We start from the raw sequence: 24,297 nt of genomic DNA on the forward strand, positions 1-24,297 counted from the left end.
ACTGGGCGGTAGTTGTCACAAACCAATGGGTCCAGGGCGGGCTTTTTCAGGAGTGGTCAGATCACCGCCTCTTTCAAGGTGGCTGGAACCACTCCCTCCCGCAATGATACATTGACCACACTCTGGATCCACTCGGTCAAACCCCCTCAGCAAGCTTTAATAAGCCAAGAAGGGCAAGGGTCAAGAGGACATGCTGGCCGCATCATCGCAAGCACCTTGTCTACGTCATAAGGCTACATCAACTGAACCCATTCCCAAGAAGTTGCAGCAGACGTTGCACTGGACATCTCATTGGGGACTACAGTAGATGTGAATGGGGCATCAACACTGCTACGGAGGCGAGCGACTTCACCCTCAGATTACCTTGCAAACAATTCACAGTGGGCCTCCAACGGGTCTAAAACTCCATTTTCTGGAGTTGATGTCAACAGACTCCTGACAATATGGAAAAGCTCCACTGGACGGCTACTTGAGGATGCATTGGAGGCAGAGAAGTGGGACTTCTTTGCCACCCTCACCGCCACACAGTAGGCACGGTTATGATGTTTTACTTGTGCCCGATCAGCCTCACAGCACGTCTTTCGCCACTTGTGCTCTAGCCGTTGTCCAGCCTGTTTCACTGCCCTTAGCTCACTGGTGTACCAAGGTGCAAACCAGGCTCCACAATGCTGGAGAGGGATCTCGGAGGCAACCGTGAAGAGCCTGACACGCCTCGCTGTTCCACAGCGTGACAAGGGCTTCAACAGGGTCACCTGCTCTATCTACTGGGAACTCCCTCAGGGCATTCAGGAATCCTGTGGATTCCATTAGGCTTCGGGGGCGGACCATCTTAATCTGTCCACCACCCTTGCAGGGCAGGATCAGAGCCATAAGTCTAAACTTCACCAGGAAGTGGTCTGACCATGACAATGGGGTGATATCCACCACCACCCATCTCCAGACCACCCCTTCCTCCATCTGGAGAAAAAACCAAGTCGAGGGTGTGCCCTGCCCTATGTGTCGGGCCAGTGACAACTTGAGACAACCTCATGGTTGTCATGGAGACCATGAAGTCCCGAGCCGGAACACTAGAGGCAGCCTCAGCATGGACACTGAAATCACCCAGCACTATCGTTCTGGGCTCCTCCAACACCACAGCTGAGACGGCCTCCGCCAGCTCAGTCAGAGAAGCTGCCGGGCAGCAGGGTGGACAGTACACCAGCAGCAACCCTAATTTACTGTCTCCTCGGCCCAACACCAGGTGCAGGCCCTCACAGCCAGCTCCAAGACAGAGTGGTTTCCTGGTGACAAGAGATGGAAGTTCTGTAGACCACAGCAACTCCCCCCCGTCCCTGCAGCCTGTGCTGGTGTTGCACCAAGTATCTAGGTGGGCAAAGCTGGGTCAGATCAACTCCTCCCAGGTCTCAGTAATGCACACCAAATCGGCACCTTCACCCACAATCAATCATGGATGAGAGTGGTCTTATGGTATACTGATCTGGAGTTAAACAACAACACATGCAGGCCAGTGGGCAGAGCAGATGAGCAACAAGGAACCAAACCATGAGAGGATTGGCAGCAAGGAAGAAGGCGCAGATAGCCTTGCCCTCGTCTTCTATGGTAATTCACCACATCCCCATGGCTATATTTCCCTCTACCCGTGATCACAGAAATTGGGGTGGCATCGCCCATGTTCCTCTGTACTTCTAAACACCTGATATGGACCCAACACAAGCCCACCAACAAAGCCTGCCAGAGCCAATTATCCCAGAAGGCCTTTGCGAGAATTGAGAACAGTCATACCCATTCAAACTTTTTCACACAGGGCCCATCTACTCCCCCTCCTGTCTCACACCCAGGGAGGGCCAGCCTTCTGCCAGTCACAGACTCTCACTCTGAAGGCATCTGCCAGCTTTCTCCTACCATTCAGTTCACTGCACAGGCTCTCACCCTGTGCGGGAACAACACATGCACCACACACCCTCCACCACCAATCTCCTCCAGATTGGTTTAACAGATTTTTTTTTTAAAAAAAGGTAATAGAAGTGGGGTACTGCCCTCGCCCTCAGGACTCCCTAAGGGGATCCCCAAGGGGCGACCCCTTTGGCGTTGCCCCTTCAGTGGCAACCTTGCCAGCGGCAGAACTGCCACCAAAGGGCAGCTGGGCTTTTATGCCTCCTGCCCCAGCCAGCAGCTGATGCAAGAGCCTGCAAGTTTGACTGCAGCCGCTCTCTGAAGTAAGGGCCAGGCAGGGGGTCCCAGTCCTTGCAGCACTTACCAGGGACTTCAGCTGTCTCGAGGGACAGCACCCCAAAGGAGTGAGCAGCAAGCACCCAGATGCTCAGATACTCACTCCCAGGGCAGGTCTTCTTCAGTCCCCTAGTGCTGCAGCTGTTCAGCATTTGGTTGAACTTGACCCTCCTTCAAGCACGAGTGGGAAGGAACCAGAGTGCTATAACAAAAGTATTTCCTCTGTTTCCCATCATTATCTAATGTCGCATATTAGTGAAAGAGAAATGTCCTATGATAAAAAAGAAAGAAAAGAGAAAAAGATTGCAGTTGCTGATTTGTGTACCTTTAAGCTGTTTACGACTTTTGGCTAAGTCATTCATCCATTTCATTACTTCAGGATTCGATATTTTGTCAGCATGAGAAGGCTGGACAGGAAAGAACAGGAAAAACTGGAAGGTTAGATTGTGGCTGCTGTTATTCATATAGTTCTCATTATTGATGGGCAACCCTGTCTGAATACACTCTGCTATTATTAATCCAAGAAAGGCAAATAAATGTTCCAAATGACCTCTGAATGTTGGTCCATAAATGAGTTACTAAGCCCTATTGCAAAGTGATGGAATCATCACTACCCTAGGCTCTCCACTTTGGAACACTTTTAAATCTGGTGTCCAAACCCTCCCCCCAACTCAACAACTGAAGCAACTGTGGCCTCGTTTTTTCACCAAGGCTTCCTTTATGACTTGATTGCATAGCTTCAGTCTGCAGATGGGGGCTCGTGTCTAAATGTTGCCCCATACAAACACACAGACTAAATATAAAAAACAAGCATGTCAGGGAGAAGGCTAAACAGTAACCCTTCACAAATGTAAATCTAGTGTGATTGGTGGTGCATCTGGTGACTTTGCTAATTTATATTGCTTTGATTGATGTAATGTTTATTTTCATACTTCTGCATTTGTGTTTATCATATTTTTCTTTTGCATTAATATTCTGTTCACTGTTGTGGGTTCCTTGCGGTAAAAAAGCAGTATATACAAAAAATGAATCAACCTTCCTTATAGCATATTATATACATACAGGAAGCCAGATTTCGATTGAACATCAGGAAAAACTTCTTAACCGATAGAGAGGTACAACAAATGAACCATTACCTAGGGAGATGGTGGGCTCTCCAACACTGGAGGCCTTCAAGAGGCAGCAGGACAGCCACCTGTCGGGTATGCTTTAATTTGGATTCCTGCATTGAGCAGGGGGTTGGACTCAATGGCATTATAGGTCCCTTCCAACTCTATCCTATGATTCTATATAAAACATACTATTTTAACATTTACTATTGCATATCTTTATTGTATTTTTATTATTGCTGTGAGCTACAATTCATTTAATAAACAACTAAATAAATCTTGCTCACCACTTGCCTTGTTTTCAAGCTGCCATTAAAAATGGCTACACATGACTGTCATTCTTACCTCCTGGAAGAGTCAACATGACTAAAATATCTCCCCCCATATAAATGGCAAAAAAACTGTTTACCTGCCCTTTCACCGCCCTCTATAATAAAACTGCATATTGCTGCTCCCTAACATTGCAAGTGGCTAGGTGACTACGTACTGTTTTGCTTAATGTGACAAGTGGAGCTGATAACCAGGATTTGACCATCTGTGACATCATTGCTTAGCTAGCCCAGACCTTTATGAGGTCACTTGTAGTTATGAGGTCACTCACAGTCATCAACATTAATGAGTGTCATTTGTCTCACCAATAATGCAGATTTGCATCGCTTTGGACCTTGGGAACATCAAGAAGGAAAGCATAATTTAAGCCAGGCACATATACCCTGTGACAAAACAAGTCAAGTGCAGCCTCACCAAATCCTTTGCATTTAGTAAGAGCCATCACCTCCACTCCCTGGTATATTACAGAATCGCGTGGCTTGCCTCCTTGCTTTCTTACCCGATAATTCTTTTCTTGCTCAAACTTGTCTTCGTATTTCCTGATTTTCCTTTTAAGACTTTGCAGGTGCTTTGTCAATTGTGCTATCGTCTGTGGCTCTTTACAGTCATCACAACTACCTCTGGAGGAACTTCTTGGCCTGCAAAGTTAGAAATTATACAAATGTCCCATATCTGAAATCATTTTAACAGGATTAAGTCTACAACTGCAGCAGTTGCTGGAACTATACTGGGAGGCAGGGGGGGAATGGAAAATGAAGAAGAGTTGCGGGGAAAGGGAGAGAGAGTGAACAAAGAAGGAAAAACTAAGGAGTGGGATTCCTTGGCCTGCTCTTATTCCTTGAAAAGCCCCGTGATCTGCAGCAAGTAGGGGCAGGGAGAAATTCGATTCAGTTTGCATTTAAAGTTGAAAGTATCAAATTCACACTTCTTGAAGCAATATGAGAAATGAAACACAGCCATCCCTCAAAGTTCACACTTACCCAAATTTTGCAATGCAGTTCTCCAACCAGTTTACAAAATCCAATTTACAAAATGCATACATAGGGGAAATTGTGCATTAAATTTACTATATTAGTGAAAATATTATACAAAATGCATTTATAGGAGAAATAGTTTGCAAAAAAATATGTACATTGGTCAAAACTGTATGCAAAAATGTGTTGATTAGGAGAAACTGACACTAAAATGCAGAAATGCAGAAAGCTGAATTTCAGACTGGAAAAATGAGAAGCAAAATTTACAGATCCTTCCATCCCTAGCAGCAAGTGAAGCTTTTCACGGCATGGAAATTACTTGATCGCTGCTAATGTCTACACATCAACCTGCTATTAAAGACACAGAGCTACAGAGGCCAGTTTAGAAGTTAGTAACCCCGGTCACAAGTTGAGCAGGTCTGCATTAAATCCCGGAAGACAGCCCAGCACCAGCAGCGGAAAAACCATGAGGAGAGGGCTATGGGTCTAATAGAATTTTCAATACCCACAACAAACTACAATTCCCATGATTCTTTGGAGGAGGTTTCTGCTTGTTCCACACTGAAAAAAGTTTTAGATCTGGGATAATCATCATCATCTCACATGAACATGATAAAATCACATCGATATTTTCTATTTAATAAGTGGGAGGAGAGCATCAGAGATATAGTAAGCAAGCAATGTTAACAGCCATGCAGAGAAGGTACTGGAAAATAAAAACATCTCTAAGCTTACATCATGAACAGCTGAGCACTTGGTGGAGAAGGAGCTGATTCAGGGTCTAAATTAAATCGCTGGCTTTGACTAAAAATAGAGCAGCGAGGAGACAGCAGAGGATTATCTCCGTCAGTAATGTGATACAGCAGCCTGCTGGTCCCTAAGGAATGGTGGTCTTCATGTCCATTGTCTGCATCAATCTGACCCTCTTTGTAGACTTGTACAGGCTCTGCAATGACAAAATGAATTCAACAGGCATTTATAAGGGCAAGCTCATTAGCTGCACACATTAAAAGAGCTTTGATGTTCATCAGTGCACTGTGGAGAAAACTGTGATGGGGCATCATGGAACAGAAATGTACCATGAACATACATAAGAAATAGTTTTAGAAAATTTTTCATTAAGATTGAAATCCTAAGTGCACTTGCTTGAAGGAAGCCCCATTGAACACAGTGGTACCTACTTCTAAGTAAACATGCTCAGGACAAGGCCATATGATAAACTTTAGAAGAATAAGTTGCCAATTGCCTAACATTTTAAGCAAGAAAAGGCAAATGCAACCCAAGTTGAACGGCAGCTTCTATATTTTTTTCTGGAGATAGTTTTAGCTTGCCAAAACAGTCTTATTTTCACGGAATGTCAACAACAATAAAAAATTAGGATTCAGGTCTCATTTAGCATAATCAAGGACTGTGGCCATTCTGTGGTCCACCTTTCTAACTATCCTGAATATATCTTGCTCTTTCTCAAAGAAGTTTATTCGAGGAAGGCTAGTACCCTATTTTGTAACATAAAAGTATCGGGCACAGAATTCATCATCCTAACCTTCTCTGCTTACATCCTAAAGGAAAGAAAACAAGCTTCTAGGCCTTAAGAGCATATAAAACAGTTCTATTTATTTATTTAACATATTTATACGCTGTCTTTCCTCACATAGTTCAAGGTGAAATACAGGCAAAATATTACAAATGCTCCACTGTTATTGAAGATCTTTACCCCTATCTGTGAATTTTGTGTTTGTTATTATTATTATTATTTATTTAATTTGTATCCCGCCCTTCCTCCCAGCAGGAGCCCAGGGCGGCAAACAAGGCACTAAAAACACTTTAAAACATCATAAAAACAAATCTTAAAATACATTAAGAGAAAACAGCGTTAAAAACATTTTAAAAACTTTTTAAAAAGGGTTAAAAACATTATTAAAAACATATTAAACAATTCTGACACAGACACAGACTGGGATAGGTCTCAACTTAAAAGGCTTGTTGAAAAAGAAAAGTCTTCAAAAGGCACCGAAAAGATAGCAGAGATGGCGCCTGCCTAATATTCAAAGGGAGGGAATTCCACAGGGTAGGTGCCGCCACACTAAAGGTGTGTTATGGTATGTGTGTCAAGAGGGAACCTTAAAATACAACCCTATGCATATCTATTTAAAAGTAAGCCCCACTAAGTTCAGTGGCTCTTGCTCCCTGGTAAGTGTATACAGGCTTGCAGCCTTTATCTCAGGATCGATACATGGCAGCATGAGAGAGCCATTTCTGCATTGCCACACTGGTAACAGGAACCACGTTGTTGAAGGTCCAGCTGTGTGCAAGCAGAACAACGCACAAGCAAAGCTGCTGTTCAGCTGAAGTGACTGAGGAAGAGCAACCGCTCAGTGGTAGAGCCAGAAGAACATAAAAGCCTACTTGATCAGGCCAGTGGCCCATCTAGCCCAGCATCCGGTTCTCACAGTGGCCAACCCATGGGCATCCCACAAGCAGGACCTGAGAGCAAGAGCACTTTTTATTTATTTTTTTATTTATTAGATTTATATCCCACCCTTTTTCCCAGTAGGAGCCCAGGGTGGCATTTCCCCACTTGTGGTTTCCAGCAACTGGTGTTCAGAAGCATATTGCCTCTGACTTTGGTGGCAGAACACAGCCAGCATGGCTAGTAGCCATTGGTAGCCTTTCCCTCCATGAATTAGTCTAATCCTCTTTTAAAGCAATCCAAGTTGGTGGCCATCACTGCCTCCTCTGGGAGTTAATTATGCGCTGCATGAAGAAGTACTTTCTTCTGTCTGTCCTGAATCTTCCAACATTCAGCTTCATTGAATATTCATGAGTTCTAATGTTATGAGGGAGGGAGAAAAACTTTTCTCTCTCCACTTTCTCCATGCCATGCATAATTTTATAACTTATATCATGTCGCCTCTGACTTGCCTTTTCTCTAAACTAAAAAGCCTCAAATGCTGCAATCTTTCCTCATAAGAGAGTCACTATATCCCCTTGATCATTCTGGTTGCCCTTTTCTGAACCTTTTCCAACTCTACAATATTCTTTTCGAGGTGAGGTGGCCAGAACTGTACACAGCATTGCAAATCCGGCTACACCATAGATACAATGGCATTATGATATCGACAGTTTGATTTTCAATACCTTTCCTAATGATCTCTAGCACTGAATTTGCCTTTTTCACATCTGCCACACACAGGGTCAACATCTTCATCAAGCTATCCACTACGACCGCAAGGTCTCATTCCTGGTAGGTCACCACCTTTCAGACCCCATGAGCTTATATGTGAAATTAAGATTTTGTGCTCCAATATGCATAACTTTATACTTGTTGACACTCCCGATCTCTATGTATGGATATGAAAGTTGGACAGTGAAAAAAGCGGGTAAGAGAAAAATTAACTCATTTGAAATGTGGTGTTGGAGGAGAGCTTTGCACATACCATGGACTGCAAAAAAGACAAATAATTGGGTGTTAGAACAAATTAAACTAGAACTGTCACTAGAAGCCAAAATGATGAAACTGAGGTTATCATACTTTGGATAAAGAGAAGACATGATTCACTAGAAAAGACAATAATGCTGGGAAAAACAGAAGAGAGTAGAAAAAGAGGAAGACCAAACAAGAGATGGGTTGATTCCATAAAGGAAGCCACAGACCTGAACTTACAAGATCTGAACAGAGTTGCTCATGACAGATGCTTTTGGAGGTCACTGATTCATAGGATCGCTATAAAGTCATAACCGACTCTAAGGCACATAACAACAACATACTTGTTGGCACTGAATTTCATTTGCCATTTTACCACCCACTCACTCAGTTTGGAGAGATCCTTTTGGAGCTCTTCACAATCCCTTTTTATTTCAACAAACCTAAACAATTTATTATCATCATCACCTGGCCACCTCACTGCTCACCCTTAACTCTACGTCATTTATGAACAAGTTAAAAGGCACAGGTCCCAATACCAATCCTTGGGGGACTTCACTTTCTACATTCCTCCATTGGGAGAACTGTCCTTTTATTCCTACTCGCTGCTGTCTGTTTTCTAGCCAGTTCCTGATCCACAAGAGGGTCTCACCTTTTATTCCATGACCACTAAGCTTTGGTGAGGTACCTTACCAAAAACTTTTTGAAAGTCTACATATACTGTGTCCACTGGTTCCCATCTGTCTATATGTTTGTTGACACACTCAAAGAATTCTAATAGGTTAGTGAGGACTTTCCCTTGCAGAAGCCATACTGGTTCTGCTTCAGCAAGACTTGTTCTTCCATATGCTGGGTTAATTTATCAGTAACTTTCTACCGGTTTTCCTGAAACAGATGCTCTGCATTCAGAAGGTCCCATGTTCAATCCCTGGCATCTCCAGCCAAGCTGCCTAGCACCATGGAGAGCTGTTGCCAGTCAGTACACAATGGACTGACTTGATATAAAGCAGCTTCCTATGCCTCTGTGACTGAGGAAGCCCTGGATATGCAAGACCTCAGAGTATGCACTGGATCACCTTGAGCTCTTGATTGGTACCTCAGCTGACATTAATCAAACTTACTAGCAGCAATAAGGCAAAACTGAATAAATCTGTTTTTACTTCTTGAAATGATTATTTGGCTGCACTCTTAAAACATTATGTACCAGTGAATCCTGACATCCTGCCTCTCTTCATTCCCCTCAAGCCGGTCACACCGGCCTTCCTCTACCAAGCTGAGCAGCTGTGACAGGGCAAGTTGGTCCAGGTTGTGCACCCAGCTCCTGTGACTCACTGGTGGGGCTGCGATGGTACTTAGGCTACTTTTCCACCATGGCCTCTCCTCCCCCAACAGGTCGCCAAGCGTCCTTCTCTCCTCCCCTTTAGAGCGTCTCCTGCGAGGAGAGGCGGCCGGCTGAGGCAAGCAACACAGGAACATTGGGGAGTGGCCAGGGCAGCACCTCAGCAACCGTTATTATTGTTATTTATTATTATTATTTGATTTATATCCCACCCTTCCTCCCAGCAGGAGCCCCGTTGAGCTCTCCCACCACGTCTCTCCTCCTTGCCTTCTGCCGCTGAGGTTGTCGGTGAGATGAGCGGGCAGCAATAGCAGAGCAGGTTGGATGATGAGGAGCTACCCTGGGCTGTCCTGACTGTTCCTCTGTGGCCTGCCCGGGCTGCCTCACTCTCCTTCCTTGCTTGCTCCCTCGCTCGTCCCCTCGCCTCCTGCACCCCTTGCCTGATGTTGCTGCTGCCACCAAGGTGAGGGTTCACGCTGCAGTGAAGTTGTCCTGTGGGGAGGCCTGGCCTCGCCTCCTATCCCCCTTGCCAGCTGCCGGTGGACAGCTGAAACGTTCATGCTGCAGTTTATTCGCTTTGGCCACCCGCACCACCTGCCTGCTCTGCTTGCCATGAAATACTTTAGCTGCTGCTGTGTGGCTGCGGAGAAGCATTCACAGCAACCGTGACACTTACAAATATGTCTAGTTGGAAATAGCTTGGAATAGTTAGAAACCTATTCAACACATGTATTTATTACTATTTTATTATTATTTATTAGATTTTTATTCCATCCTTTCTCCCAAAGGAGGCCATGGTGGCAAACAACAAAACAATCAAAACAATATAATTACATATATAGATATATGAGGTGGTGAGCTTCCAATAAATATCTTTAAAGAAAAAGTACTAATGGATATATACAGTCTGGCAGGCATCAGGAGAATTGAATCTGACCTAGTTTTCTTCCCCTAAACTGTATTGACTGACAACTTCTATAATTTATTCTCATGGATCAATCACCACGGACACAATTCACCCAAGATGGATTTCATCTTTAAATTACAAAGCATGGTGAAGTTCTCTTTTAAATAAAGACAGTCTATTTTTATTAACATTCCAGCTTGTCTTTAAATGCCAGGGGGGGGAGTGGTGGGGATAGAGAACCTGCATTTTTACATTTGGGATGTGTATGTATTTTCCTGGGAAAGGGTGCTTCTGTATTTTTTTTTACACAACTATACACATGAAATGAGTTAAGAACTGTAGGAGCACTGTGTACACTACATATTGGAAATAACAGGGCCATGATATTTAAGTTACAGAATACAACAGCAACATACTCACGGAAGCCTAGATCCAGAGACCAATGCTATATGTGGTGCTCTCTCTACCAAACAGATGCTCAGTGTTGACCATTCTTTAAGGAAAAGAAAAAAAGGGTACTTGGAATCAGCCCCCCCCCCCACACACACAGAGAGAGAGAGAGAGCTGATAGTATTGTGCTTATGTACACATCTGTTCTTCAGTACATGTGTACACTAGGGATAGAGGAGAATATCTGACAAAATCGAACCTGGTACCAGATCCTGACTGAATTCACTAGTTCACTATCCCTTCGGAATGGCACCGATCTCTTGCAGCAGGCCGTGGCTGTAATTGGCACGGATTTTGCGGCTGTAACTGCAATTGGCAAGATTTTTTAAAAAAAATCCTCCCCATTTTATGTATTTTTTTTGTAATTAAGATCTGTCAACCACAGGATTTCCATTTGTCCGTTATATATTACGAAAAATATTTCATTATTATTTTTTTGCTATATATGTCTTCAATGTTAATTGTCAAATCATTCTGTAATGTCATGTTTTTCAAACAAGATATCTCAGAGCATTCTGAATCTCTTGCGTCCTGAGCTAACCAAGGGCTATCTCTCTCTCGCTCTCACTCTCTATGTGCTAAATGTGTGTGTGTGTGTGTGTGTGTGTGTGTGTGTGTGTGTGACTGTGTGACTGACACTGACAGAGTACACAGCAGCTACCTAAGAATTACGCAATGTTTTTCCCACCATCAAAAACCCATGTGGAACACTGTGATATGATCATTCATTCATGTAAGTGACCTAAAAATTAAGCAATGTTTTTCTCCAAAACTACACCAAAAGACTACATGGAATGCTGTCATTTACATAAGTATCTATGAAAACAATTACGTAATTTTTGCAACCCTGAAAAAAAAAACACCTGCGGATCTAATCACCCAAAAATGCGCATAGCAGATCAAATTGACAAGCGCCAGAGAAAGCGGAGACAAAAAAGGGACGGACCAGTAACAGAACAATGGACTATCGAACTGCATGCGGATTGGCACCATGCAGCAAACCCCATCCCTAATGTACACCCTGTTCAGCAAAGAGCCACATTCAGTGCCTCAAGTGTAAGTGGCTGTGCAATTTCTTTCCCACTAGGGGCTTTTTTCCAGGTAAAGGGCTGGATCCAGAAGAGGATTCACATACAAAAGCTCATTTCTCTGCACAACCTTGCTGGACTATGTGCTGGATTTCATGACTGGGCTCTGCTTACACGCATTTTCAAGTAGGAACTTGAATAGGCCTGCTCAGCTTCTAGGCTCCACCAGCTCACCAACCAGGCCAGAATGTGACAGCCCTCCTGTTTCTGCCTTGCTTGGAAGGAAGCATTGATAGTTTACCCCTGATTAACTGGCACATCTGGTTGTTTCACCAGAGCTGGGGTGGCTAACCTCTGGCCCTCCAGATGTTGTCCCAGGGGCCAGTGGTCAGGGATGATTTGTAGTCTAGCAATATCTGGAGGGCTAAAGGTTAGCCATCCCTGCACTCAAGTGTGAAGTGGACTTTCAGCTAGACCTTTGGCTGAAAGATCCAGGAAGAGTTCTGTGACTATGGAATAGTTGCAATGAGCTGATGTACATGATATACCTGATACACAGAGGCCATTTCAAACTGCTGTGTGTGGTGGGCACAAGGAATTGCCATATGGAGACAGACAACACAAGTGATCTTTTAAGGAGGCCTATCATATTCACCAGCCACAAAACTGCTTCTTCACACAGGCTCGTCATCAGAACACGTATGGTTAAACCAGGTCTGCACAGACCGTGCCCCATGTCCAAAAGCCTGCCAGGTGTTTGGCAGCCCTCCTGTTTTTGCAGGCCCAGGCTAGAAGTAAAACCAGGAAGCTTTCTTAGTCTCTGGTGGACCGCTATTCATGGCTGGTAGCTGATGGGCATGAAGGTTCGCAAGTTGTGTAGTCCTTTATTAAGGCAAGGCTAATCAGGATAGGGCAAAGGGAGGAGAAGATTCTTCCAATCTTATGGTGAACACTGTGCCCAAGCCTTAGTTTTTTCTTATGGTGTGGAGAACTGTTGTTGCTTTTAATTGCGTAATGGCCCAGCCCAAATGCTTAGAATGAAGTATGTTCCCTCAGGAAATGGTCACAAATTCCCATTATGTTATGCTCCCATTATAAAGATCAAGATTTAGATTATTTTCTTAATTTTATATATCCTGAACTTCAATCTAAAACTTTTCCAGTTGGATCTGTGCCTCTTAGCTGATGGACAAGCAAAGTCCATGGTTCTTGAATTGGAAAGTACAAGAAGTTGCTGGTTGATGGGTAGGAGATGACTTCCAGCTGAATCTAGAAATAATTTACGAATGTACTAGCCCTGTGACAGTGATTACGCGACATATTGTATGAGCAATCCTCATGGCCATGAGAGAGTTAATTCAGGCCCCCAAACATGGGAGATGTGTATTTGCTGCTTTTGAAGGTATGTGTGTCATGGGTAAGCAATGTAGTGCCCTCCAGATGTTGTTGGACTACAACTCCCATCGGCATGGTCAATAGTTAAGGATTATGAGAGCTGCAGTCCAAAAACATTTGGAGGGCACAACATTGGTTATCCCTGGTGTATGCACTGAACTTTGCCATATCAGAGGGGGCAGCTTCTTCTTTTCTTACCTTATTTCACCCCAATTTGATTTACTCAGCAATTTTAAAAGCAGAGTGGTTTTGGTCTATGTTATACATCTTGAATTCAGACACACACACCCTAAACCTCAGGGTTAAAGTGGAATGCTGACTGAAACAACTGAATCTATTTTCCGTTCTTTGCGTTAATTGGGGCACATCTAATGAGGGTCTCTCTAGCTATTAAGAGCAGTTTAATGGAGTTTTTCTACCACTGGCTTTTAAAGATGTGAAATGCATCTTAAAAAGCAGAATTGCCAAGTTAATTTGAGAGATTCTTAGAAAAAAAGATAGGTTAGCCTTTGCGACATGACCAAAAATAAAAAGCTTTTGAAATAAGCTGCTATAGTCACTTTATTTATCTATAACAATTACCTTGGGATTAAGCCATGTAATACTGACCCATTTGCCTTAATGGAGACCACACGTGGTCTACAGATTTTAAACTGGCCTATAATTCATCTGCTTGCTACTAGTCTTGCTAACTATGGCCAGTTTTTCATGCACAGTGATTTGCCTTCTGTCTGAACCCAGGAGTCCAGCTCATGCTATCTGGGGGATTACAAGCTCTGAATTTAAAATCTATTTATTCTATTCAGATTTCTATTGAGAGCAGAGAGGGAAGGAATGAGCAAGAGAGGGATGTACAAAAAAATAGTATGTTTGAAGAGCAAGACCGTCATTAGTGATGAAAATTAGCATGTGGCTTTTAAGACTTTCACTTACTCTGCTGAGACAATCAACTTGCAATCAACAATGAAGGAATCAACAAAGGCCTGGCAAAAGAGTGTGTTTGTGTGTGAGAGAGAGAGTGTGTGTGTGTTGGGGGTGGGGAAACAGAAACTGTCAGCACACTTCTAACAGCAAAAAATAACCAGAAGCAAAAAGGCTGGAAACCTACAAAAATAACTATGTGAAAATGAAGGAACTGGGCATTTTAAAGGAACTTTTCTTCCCCATAGTAATCGATACTTATATGAATCTCAAACCACAACAAAAAAGGCTTTTAACTTTTCTTCGTTGTTCTTCTTTATTTATTTATTTATTTATTTATTTAATTTAAAATATTTCTATCCCGCCCTTCTACCCTATAATAGGGCACTTAGGGCGGCTTCTCACATTCACAACTCTTGTGCCCCCAAATTATGCGTCATCCCTCTGCCAATTTATCAGGTCAAGCTTTAAGCCACCAAGTTCCCTCTACAATTGGAAACAAGGAGATGCCATTAACAAAGACCTTCTTACCTCCGTAACTTTCCCCATCAACTTGCACACTGCTGGTTGGGACTGATGAAGTGACTGGGTCTTTTGAAGCTAGCAGATGAGGCGTTTCTTCCTGGTTTGGCAGAAATGCAGAGCAGTGGTCAGTTTCAAGGGCCTGCAGCTTCAGCAAAGAATTCTGCAGGCAAAAACAAAACATTGGGCTAGACGAAGAGTGAGAAAATGGAAAGGATCAAATCTTCAATTATTTGAGGCCATTTGCAGCATCTGCCAAAAAGGGTGCTCTTGCACACAGCTCAGGAAAAAGTGCATTAACTACTCAGGCCTGCCGTACTCCTTATGTACCTTCACGTTCTCCATTTATTTAACTGATCTGAATTATTTATCACACAAGGGAAATATAATTTCATCAGCAAAAACAAAAAAAAATGTTCTAGAAAGCCAATCTAAAAAGCTGGCGGCTTTGCTCTTGGAGCAAGAAACACTATGTAAGGATTTCACAGGTTGTGCTGGTCGCAGGAGTTGATGACATTACGCCCCTACCTGTTTACCATTCATAAAAAAGGGGTGAATAAAATCCCTCTGTAGCATATTGCACAATACACTACAGAAAATAAACAGTTAAATGTTCAAGCTTCCTTTGCAAGGTGGGAGGGGCTGGCTTGGATAAGGAGCTATTTCATTTTTGCTGGTTGCTGTGGGTTCTTGTCCAGGCTCCCTTTTCATTTCCCACCCAGCAGCAGGGCACAATTAACAGATCTTTGTCATTCACTGCAAACAAATCAGAGGGCAAGGCTGCTTATCTCTTAGCAGCTCCTCCAGCTACTGTTTCATGCTCGATCCATTTCTCATTTTCAGTCTTGAATACAAAGTGCAATATTCCAGCTGCACAATCTGAAACAAGCATCTTGCTGTGATGCAAGCATTCCCAAAGCCCTAATAATTCACTGACCGAGGGCAGGAAGGAGAGAGAGATGAGTCCACGTGCATGCCCTGCATGGTACAATGTCTTCCTTCCCCCTAAAGCTGGACAGAATGCAAAGGAGCTTCTCACAATCTGTGCACATCACAATCCATGACAAAACAATAAAGGCAATCTCTGGGGGAGCCTGCTGTTGCTAAGGCCTGGCATAAACTAGCATTGCTCCAAACATGTGGGACCTCCTCACATTTATATAGCTCACCTTTGATTTCACACTACAGACAAGCAAGTCAGAGAGTCGGTTTGATGTAGTGGTTAGAGTGCTGGACTAGGACCTGGGAGCCCAGGGTTCAAATCCCCACTCAGCTATGAAGCTCACTGGGTGCCCTTGGGCCAGTCATTGCCTCTCAACCTAACCTACCTCACAGGGTTGTTGTGGGGATTGAACAAAGAGGGGGAGAACCACGTATGCCACCTTATGCTCCTTACTAAAAAGATGGGATATAGATGCAAGGAATAAATAAAAACGTCACAGCTCTTTGGGATGGGGCACCTCAATCTAGTTCTTTCTACATTTGAACCTAGGACTTCTTATGTTCTATGCAAATATACCCTCAGCCAATGTTTCCCAGACTTCTGATACCTGCTAACTATTTTCTGAATAAGTTAGGAGACACGCTTCATACATTCTCCCCCCCCCAAAAAAAATATTTAACTTTTAGAGTGTTGCAAGACTAAGTGATAAATACCTACTCTCAGGGTTTCTGCATGAACTAGTGTTCTGGGTGTGCATCCTCCACTGCAGGCAAAGAATTTGTGCCCATTCTCTGCATCAGAAGTGACTGGGTAATTCAAATCACAATCTATGCAGAAGACATGGCCCAGTCCAGAGCTTGGAAAAGTTACTTTTTTTGAACTACAACTCCCATCAGCCCGAGCCAGCATGGCCACTTGATTGGGCTGATGGGAGTTGTAGTTCAAAACAGTAACTTTTCCAAGCTCTGGCCCAGTCACCCATCTAGCAGAGGCAGACTGAAAGAAGGCAAGACCAAAACATCCATCATTACAACTTCCCTCATCTAGAGATACAGGGGGCTTTCAGCTCACAGGAAGTTAAAATGACTTAATTCATTTGCTTTCAAGAATTTCTACATCGCAATTCCAGGGCAATGTACAACACAGTAAGATTAACTAATTAACAATCCAGCAACAAAATATAAAACACAGCAAAATCAGCAGAGAGTAAACAGACAGAATAACCTAAAATGTTTGGATGAAGAAAAAAACTTCATCTGGAATATAAATAATATTAACATAGGCACCAGGCAAGTATGCATGGAGAGTTCCATTAATTGGATGCCTTCTTCCCAGTCACCACCTAACTAGCTCCAGATAACAACACCCAGAAAGGGGGATTGGCAGATCATTTCAACATATGGGCAGCTGGAGAAGATTTGTTCTTAAAGTACATGGGTTCCAAAGTGTTTAGGGTTGTATAGGCAATTACCAGCATGTTGAACTGGCCTTGGAAATGGATTGGCAGACGCATGAAGCTCTTTTGAAACTGGAGATTTTTCCCAACCTGCGTCCCCAGTTAAATTCTAGCTGTTGTTATGCTCTAACTGCATATCACAAAACTAGCTTCAGAAGTAGCCTCACTTACAGCACATTGCAGTAGTCCAAATGAGAGGTGACAAGACCATGGTTCTCGTTGAACAGTAGCAGGCACACAGTTCTCTAGACCGACAAGCCAAGTTGGTTTCGCATTTGAAAGAGAGCGCCTTCCTTCCTTCCTTCCTCATAGGTCCTATCCATCAATCGCTGCTACTGCTGCAGGGAATGGAGAATCTGTGCTGTGGCGTGCTTGGTGGGACAGTATCCAACAGCAAAAGAGAAGAGGGCAGCACTAATAGCTAGTGGTCAAGAGACAAACACTAAGGCTGCGTACCCACACCATACATTTAAAGCACATTATTTCCCCAAAGAATCCTGGGAACTATAGTCTGTTAAGGATGCTGGGAATTGTAGGTCCGCGAAGGGTAAATGACAGTATCCAGAATTCTTTGGGGAAAATAATGGGCTTTTGATCTATGGTTTGTACACAGCCTATGTTTTTCTATGGAGAAAAGACCAGCTTTCAATGGGTTAACCTAAGCATTTTGGAATCATCTTAACATGTTGCATTAACCTAAATTATTTGGAAGGATTTCTCTGCCGGCATCACCTCTGATGAACATGTATCAGAATGCCCTGGCAACTAGGGATGGGCAAATCTGTCCATTTCAGTTTCTCTTTATTCTAATCTTAAATTCAGTTCTCTACATTTCCACACCAGTTCGATTTTTTTAAGTCCTTATGCAAATTTATCATCCAAATTTCTCCTAATATAACGTTTTTGTATCCAATTTTGCCTAATATATAAATTTTTGCAAATCAATTTTCCCCAATATAATGTGTTTGTTATTTTCACTTATATGCATTTGAAGCCCGCTTTACCTTCATATATGCATTTATGTACACATTACTTGGCTGGAAAACGGCATTGCAAAATTCAGAAAAGTGCAAATTTCAAAGAATGGCTATGTTTCAGTTTACATATTGCAAATGAATATGGATTCAACTTTAAAGGTGAATTTAATGTGAATCAAATCTAAGAAGAGCCTGCTTGATAAGGTCAATGGGCTATCTAGTCCAGCATCCTGTTCTCATAGCGGCCACCCAGATGCCTATGGGAAGCCCACAAGCAGGACCTGAGCGCAACAGCAATCTCCCCTCTTGCGGTTTCCAGCAACTGGTATTCAAAAACATACCACCTCCAGACAAATTCCTCCTTCATCCCTTTGGGCAACTTAATACATTGTTCCTTAGCACCTGTTTGCGGAGGTTCACCATCTCTTTTTGCTTCTGGTACCTAGCAGCCACAGCCTTGAGCTTTAACTGCAAGAAATCGCTATCATATACATCTGGGCTTTCTCCATAGCCTTCCATCAAGAGGAAGGAAATGCTTATTAAGACGCCATCCATGGGAGCATCTCCCAGGCCAGCCCACAACATGTTGGGGCATCAGACAGAAAATCCAAATGGCACCCACACTTCTAGCACCCAGCCATCGCATAGCTCCAGTTCATTTCAACTAGGCTTACACAGAAGAACATAGTAGACTGTGTCCCATAAGACAGATTTGTCTGTCTTTTACTCCACCTCTCCTTCAAGGGCACCTACAATCAGCCACCTCACCTCCAGGTGTCTCCTATCATAACTTACTCATGTGGGCCCCAAAACTATTTTTAACCAGGAGGGTTTTAAAAAAGGGTGATTTGTTGTGCAAGCTACTGAGCTGTGAAGACTGTGAAATCTCTCTCCTGGCCCACAGAAAGCTATGGGGAAAGGCTAGAGGGCATGAATGGATATCAGGGCAATGATTTATTCCTCTGACTCAGTGGTTTTCATTCTTATTCTGCCTTCACTATGGATGGAAGAATTGGTCAATTTCAGTTCTCTCTCATTTTTCCAGTCTTATATTCAGTCTCCACATTTCTGCAGCAATTAGCCAGTTTTTTAAAAAGTCCTCATGAAATTTCAGCATTTGCATGTGAATAACCTAATAAACATTGGAGGCCCCTCACTAAGGGCAAGTGGGGCACTGCCCACCCTAAAGCCCCATAGTTATAGCCCAGTCCCTTCTCTGCTCCTTACATTCATATTCAATACATGACCTATATTCTGTTCCTTATATCCATATACAATACAGTACCTCACATTTAGAGAGCCAGTGTGGTGTAGTGGTTAAGGCAGCCTTTCCCAACCAGTGTGCCTCCAGATGTTGTTGGACCACAATCCCCATCTTTCCTGACCATTGGCAATGCTGGCTGAGGCTGATGGGACTTGTGGTCCAACAACATCTGGAGGCACACTGGTTGGGAAAGGCTGGGTTAAGGTGTTGGACTATGACCTAGGAGACGAGGATTTAAATCCCCACATAGCCATTAAGCTCACTGGGTGACCTTGGGCCAGTCACTGCCTCTCAGCCTCAGAGGAAGGCAATGGTAAACCCCCTCTGAATACCGCTTACCATGAAAACCCTATTCGTAGGGTCGCCATAAGTCAGAATCGATTTGAGGGCAGTCCATTTCCATTTTGTCACTTCACATTTACAGACACTCTGGACTTGTTTCTGTCCATCTCTTGTTCTGGCCAATCATCTTTGGATAGCACAGCCAATCACAACCACTGCTATGTTCCCACCTGTCTCCAGGGGTAACAACAATAATAAATTCTAGTAGGAGTGGCTTAGGAAGGGCAGGGGTCCCCTTAGCACCTCTAGGACCTCCGTTTTGGTTTTATGTCCCATAGAATAAGCTCTAACCAATCAGAGAGTCCCTCCAAAATGCATTAGAAGTTCCACAGCATTAGGGCAGGACTACAAAGAGTTTCCCCAATGCTCAGAGGCATGCATTTCAATCTGAGCCAATCAGATACATGCATTTGCTGAGTTACTTTCCCCTCCTTTTGCAAGCACCACCTTAAAGAAGCAGCAACCTCAATTTGTAGCATGTTTAGCTGGCATATGGTGCAGGTGGAAGCTGGTTTCTTCACAGGCCAGCTATGCATTTGCATTTATGTGAACATTTGCTGGTTGGAGCACTGTATTTTCGAATGTGTACATTTCTAAGGATGACTGAGCGTTACTGAATGAGAAGGTGCGTAGCCAGCAAGCACAGCCCTGGTCTCCACCCACCCCTGCATTACTGTACTGATATGAGGGAGGATGCCCAAATAAGGACTGACTGAACAGTCTTTATAGGGCATTTCTCTGCTATTACTGATATCCTCATTGGGACTGCTCAATCAGCTTTTTTGAAACCATAGACCTCCCCAGAATACAGTTTGCAAGCCACTACTCTGGTTACTATCAAGAGAATGAGCAGGAATGTGTCTGAAATAGTGCCCTCATTGGCTGCCCAGACAGAAGCAATTAACTCCTCCATTAAGAGGAAAATAAACTCCTTAATTTAGAATAATTCCTCCCGTATATATTTGTTCCATAATTAACAGTTAATGCTCATTACAAACTATGGCACAAAACCACTCAAGCAGATCAGTGTGTTAAAAACGGGGTGGTGGTTTTTAGCAATGCTGATACTGTAAAATACCTTTTTAAAAAAAATTATCAGCTTTAAATATATTTTTCCCATCTGGTGAAAGTTTGAGGACAGCAGATGTCCAATCATTGCTGAGCTTTGAAAATAAAAACAATAAATATATTATCTTTTTTTAAAGATGATAATAACTTGACCCAAGGAGCTAACAGAAATCATTACGAATAGTCAAGTTGGAAATCTCTTGTTTTCGACCTTTTTTTTTTAAGGGGATGGACATATTAAAGGTGGAGGAAAGCTGTTCTGAAGGAAACTCTTTGAAAATAAGCCCGTTCTAATGTACACATTTATTTTATATGCCTGAGGCTCAAAAGCATTACATAAAAAATAAGGCCTATCCAGTTCGGTATGCCATTCCCCACAGGGGCGAACCAGACGCCTCTGGGAAGCCATCAAGCCTGACATCAGCACAATAGCACTCTTCTGCTATTGCTCCCCAGAAACTGATATTCAGAGGCATGGTGCCTCTCAACCTGAAGGTTCAATATAGCCTTTAGCCATTAGCAATCCATCACCAGCAGCCTCTGGCAAGACTCATCGTTCCTCCTTCGGCCCAGACTTACCAGTAAAGTTGACAGCTGCAGACCTGGAGGAGAAATATTTTTAAGGAGTTGTGCAGAAGGCAAAAAGTTTATCAGGTGTGACTTTCCCCTTCATGCATGGCAAAATTCTGCCTCCTTTGTGACTCATACAGCCCTGTGCATGTTTGTTCAGAAGCAAGTGCCCACAGCATTCAGTGGAATTTATTCCCAAACCAATATGTGTGCTTAAGACTGCAGCCCTTAAAAAAACAGGGCGGCCTTCTGGAAGATGGCAACACCATTCATTAATATGAATGCACAGTTGTCCTTCCTGTCTCCCCAATATTCAGCAGGAGAATCCCCTACGAACACTAGATACCACTAGTGTCCATGCCTGGATGAGCAAAGGCTCCACCTACCATTACCCACCAGGACTGGGGCCTAGCCAAGCCCTAGCCTTGCACTTTTCCTAGACCCATAAGTAGGCAAACCATAGCAGCTCTTCCTCTACTTTCCCTCTCACTGTTGGGGTCCCTCAAGGCTCTGTACTTGGCCCTCTACTATTCTCCCTATATACCTTGTCCCTGGTAACCTCATCACTTCCCATAGCAAAGAGGTAAAATTTCTAGATACCCTAAATGTCTGCACCCTAGAACAGGGGTGGTGACTCCGGACTTAATTCTAAGTGCTTTTCAGTATGAGGCCTTGGGGTCGCAGTAGATAGCTTGATGAAGATGTTGGCCTCGTGCACGACAGCTGTGAAAAAGGCAAATTCCATGATATGATCATTAGGAAAGGGGTTTAAAATAAAAATTGCCAATATAATAATGTCATTATACAAATCAATGATGTGACCACACTTGGAATATTTTGGGTAGTTCTTGTCACAACTCAAAAAGATTACTGTATAGCTGGAAAAGGTTCAAAACAGGGCAACCAACATTATGAAGGAACTGGAGCAACTCCCCACAAGGAAAGAGTACAGCACTGGGGGCTGTGTTTTGGTCCTCTTATTGTTTTGGAAAGTATGAATTAAGTAAATTCACCTTTCAATGCAAAATGAACCGAATTTCTCTCCTGTCCCTAGCTATGGCACATCCCTTCCTGTGATCTTCATTCATCCAGTTCTACCACCTTCAGCTGTCCAAACGTCTCCTGCTCCCTGAAATGACTCCGTCCTTTTCCCCTTGCTACCCCTGATGTCTGGAACTGCCTCCCAGAATGCCTCCATGTTACCAGCTCCCTTATTTCCTTTAGTCCTCCTCAGAACTCAACTTCTCCAGGAAGCCTTTGGATCATCCTCATAATCCCTGTACCTTACTGCAGTTAAGCCCCAGTGCAAGTAAATGAAACAAGCACATGTTCTTTCCCAGTTTACCCAGTCTCTGTCTAACCCATTCCTCTTTTTGTTGTTGTTGTTGGAAACCCCTTGGGATAGAACCTGTCTTTGCAAAGCACCTTGTGCACTGATGGTGATCTACATCAAATAATAAATAATTAATAAAATGGTGAGAATGATAATAAAGTTGCTCCCCTCCCAGTTCAAACTGTCCCCATATTGCCTCTTTATATATATATGCTTAGCAGAGCTTTTGAAGGACTTCAGAAACCCTTTACCATTAAGTTTAATAAAATGTTTCTAATAAAGCTAGTGTACATTGAAATATGTAACAATGAAAAAGCCCTTTCTAACACTGGTCACTAGGCTTTATTAAGCAGTAGGCTTTATTAAAATCGTCAGCATCCTTTCAAAGAAAGTGACAATTCAAAAGAAGGGAGGGCAGACTCAGAGTCTATTTAAGTGTCAGGCGGGGGGGGGGGAGAGAGAGAGAGATCAAAGAGAACACATCGTTGCCTACCTCTATTTATCCTGGCAAGATATTGCTATGGTTTCTGAATGTGATAAACAAGGAAAACTGTCAACATCTTTTAAGATGGAAAAAGAAGGGACAGAAAAATGCTGCAATTTTCAGTCAGCCATTTATTTTGTGTGTGGAACAAACTAGCAGTGATAAAGCATAAGAGCTTAGTGTTTTGTTTGTTCCAGGCCACTACTGAACCAGCTATGCAGAAATTCCTTTATTCAGGCATGGCATGACAGCCATAGCCACTTTGTCTTTTTTACTAGAGAAATGTCCATCATGTCGATGGGCGATAAAGAACCTGTGTATATTGCAAGGAACTCTGGAAGGTGCCCTGCATCTGTTCACATTGAACCACCTTATTTTGTTACACAGAACTTAACAGGTGCCTTAAAAATTGAATGGATGTCTATCTACATAGCCCCACTCTTTTGTCTGCATAGAGCAAGTCTGGTTGTGTCTTTTGGTCAGGCTGTGGCCCTCCAGATGATGTTGGACTCTTAATTCACATCAGCCCCAGCTGAGGGACAATGGTCAGGGATGATGGGAACTGTAGTCCAGCAACAAGGTGAGAGCCACGGATTCCCCACTCGTGTGCTAGAGCATTTTAGTGTCTGATGGAACCTTGAGACAGGAATGCTTGAGGAATTCAGTCTTTGTAAATTCTGATACAAACTGACCTGATCCACATCTCTCAGGCTAATGCACAGATTGGAACATTGTTATCCACTGGCTTTCCCACTTCCTGAATGTTCTAGCACAATTCTTGACTCAAAGCATTTTTAAGATGTGTATTTTGGGGAAAAAATACATTTGGAAATACATAGAGAAATATGTATTTAAATACATGTCTAAAATGCAAATCTGAGCTTACCTCTTTATTTAAAAAAGTAATAGATTAATGCAAAAATGGAAAATAAAAGACATGAAAGGACACACACAAAAATGCAGAGATTAGTAATAGTCTAACTGGTCCCTCCTCATCTTAGGAACTGACTTGAATATGCATATATGTTATTATTCTAAGTTTTAAGACAACTCATCAAGCCCATAAGAAACGTGCAGAGCTCTCCAAGCATATATACAATTTAGGCTGCAATCCTAACTCCATTTACTAGGGAGTAAGCCCCATTGAATTCAGTTAGGACTTACTTCTAAGCAGACATGGTTAGGATTGCAGCCTTAGTTAGCTATCCAACCCCCTTGCCAGAGTCCCGTAT

General features: G+C 43.1%; 1 protein-coding gene across 10 annotated transcripts in view; it reads right to left on the reverse strand.

Moving 5' to 3' along the window:
- Positions 1-24,297, reverse strand: part of FAM13C (family with sequence similarity 13 member C) — a 95,798-nt gene that overhangs the window by 29,485 nt on the left and 42,016 nt on the right. For 8 of the 10 annotated variants that reach the window (XM_061635062.1, XM_061635067.1, XM_061635065.1 and 5 more), the window contains exons 6-9: positions 14,638-14,791; positions 5,378-5,588; positions 4,168-4,306; positions 2,555-2,636 (exon numbers count right to left, since the gene is read on the reverse strand). In XM_061635062.1, coding sequence (XP_061491046.1) covers positions 2,555-2,636; positions 4,168-4,306; positions 5,378-5,588; positions 14,638-14,791 — 586 coding nt within the window. The remainder of the gene's footprint in view (positions 1-2,554; positions 2,637-4,167; positions 4,307-5,377; positions 5,589-14,637; positions 14,792-24,297) is intronic. The other 2 variants (XM_061635066.1, XM_061635068.1) reach the window with 1 other exon arrangement.

This window comes from Rhineura floridana, chromosome 7, assembly GCF_030035675.1.
Source record: "Rhineura floridana isolate rRhiFlo1 chromosome 7, rRhiFlo1.hap2, whole genome shotgun sequence".
Classification (NCBI taxonomy): domain Eukaryota; kingdom Metazoa; phylum Chordata; class Lepidosauria; order Squamata; family Rhineuridae; genus Rhineura; species Rhineura floridana.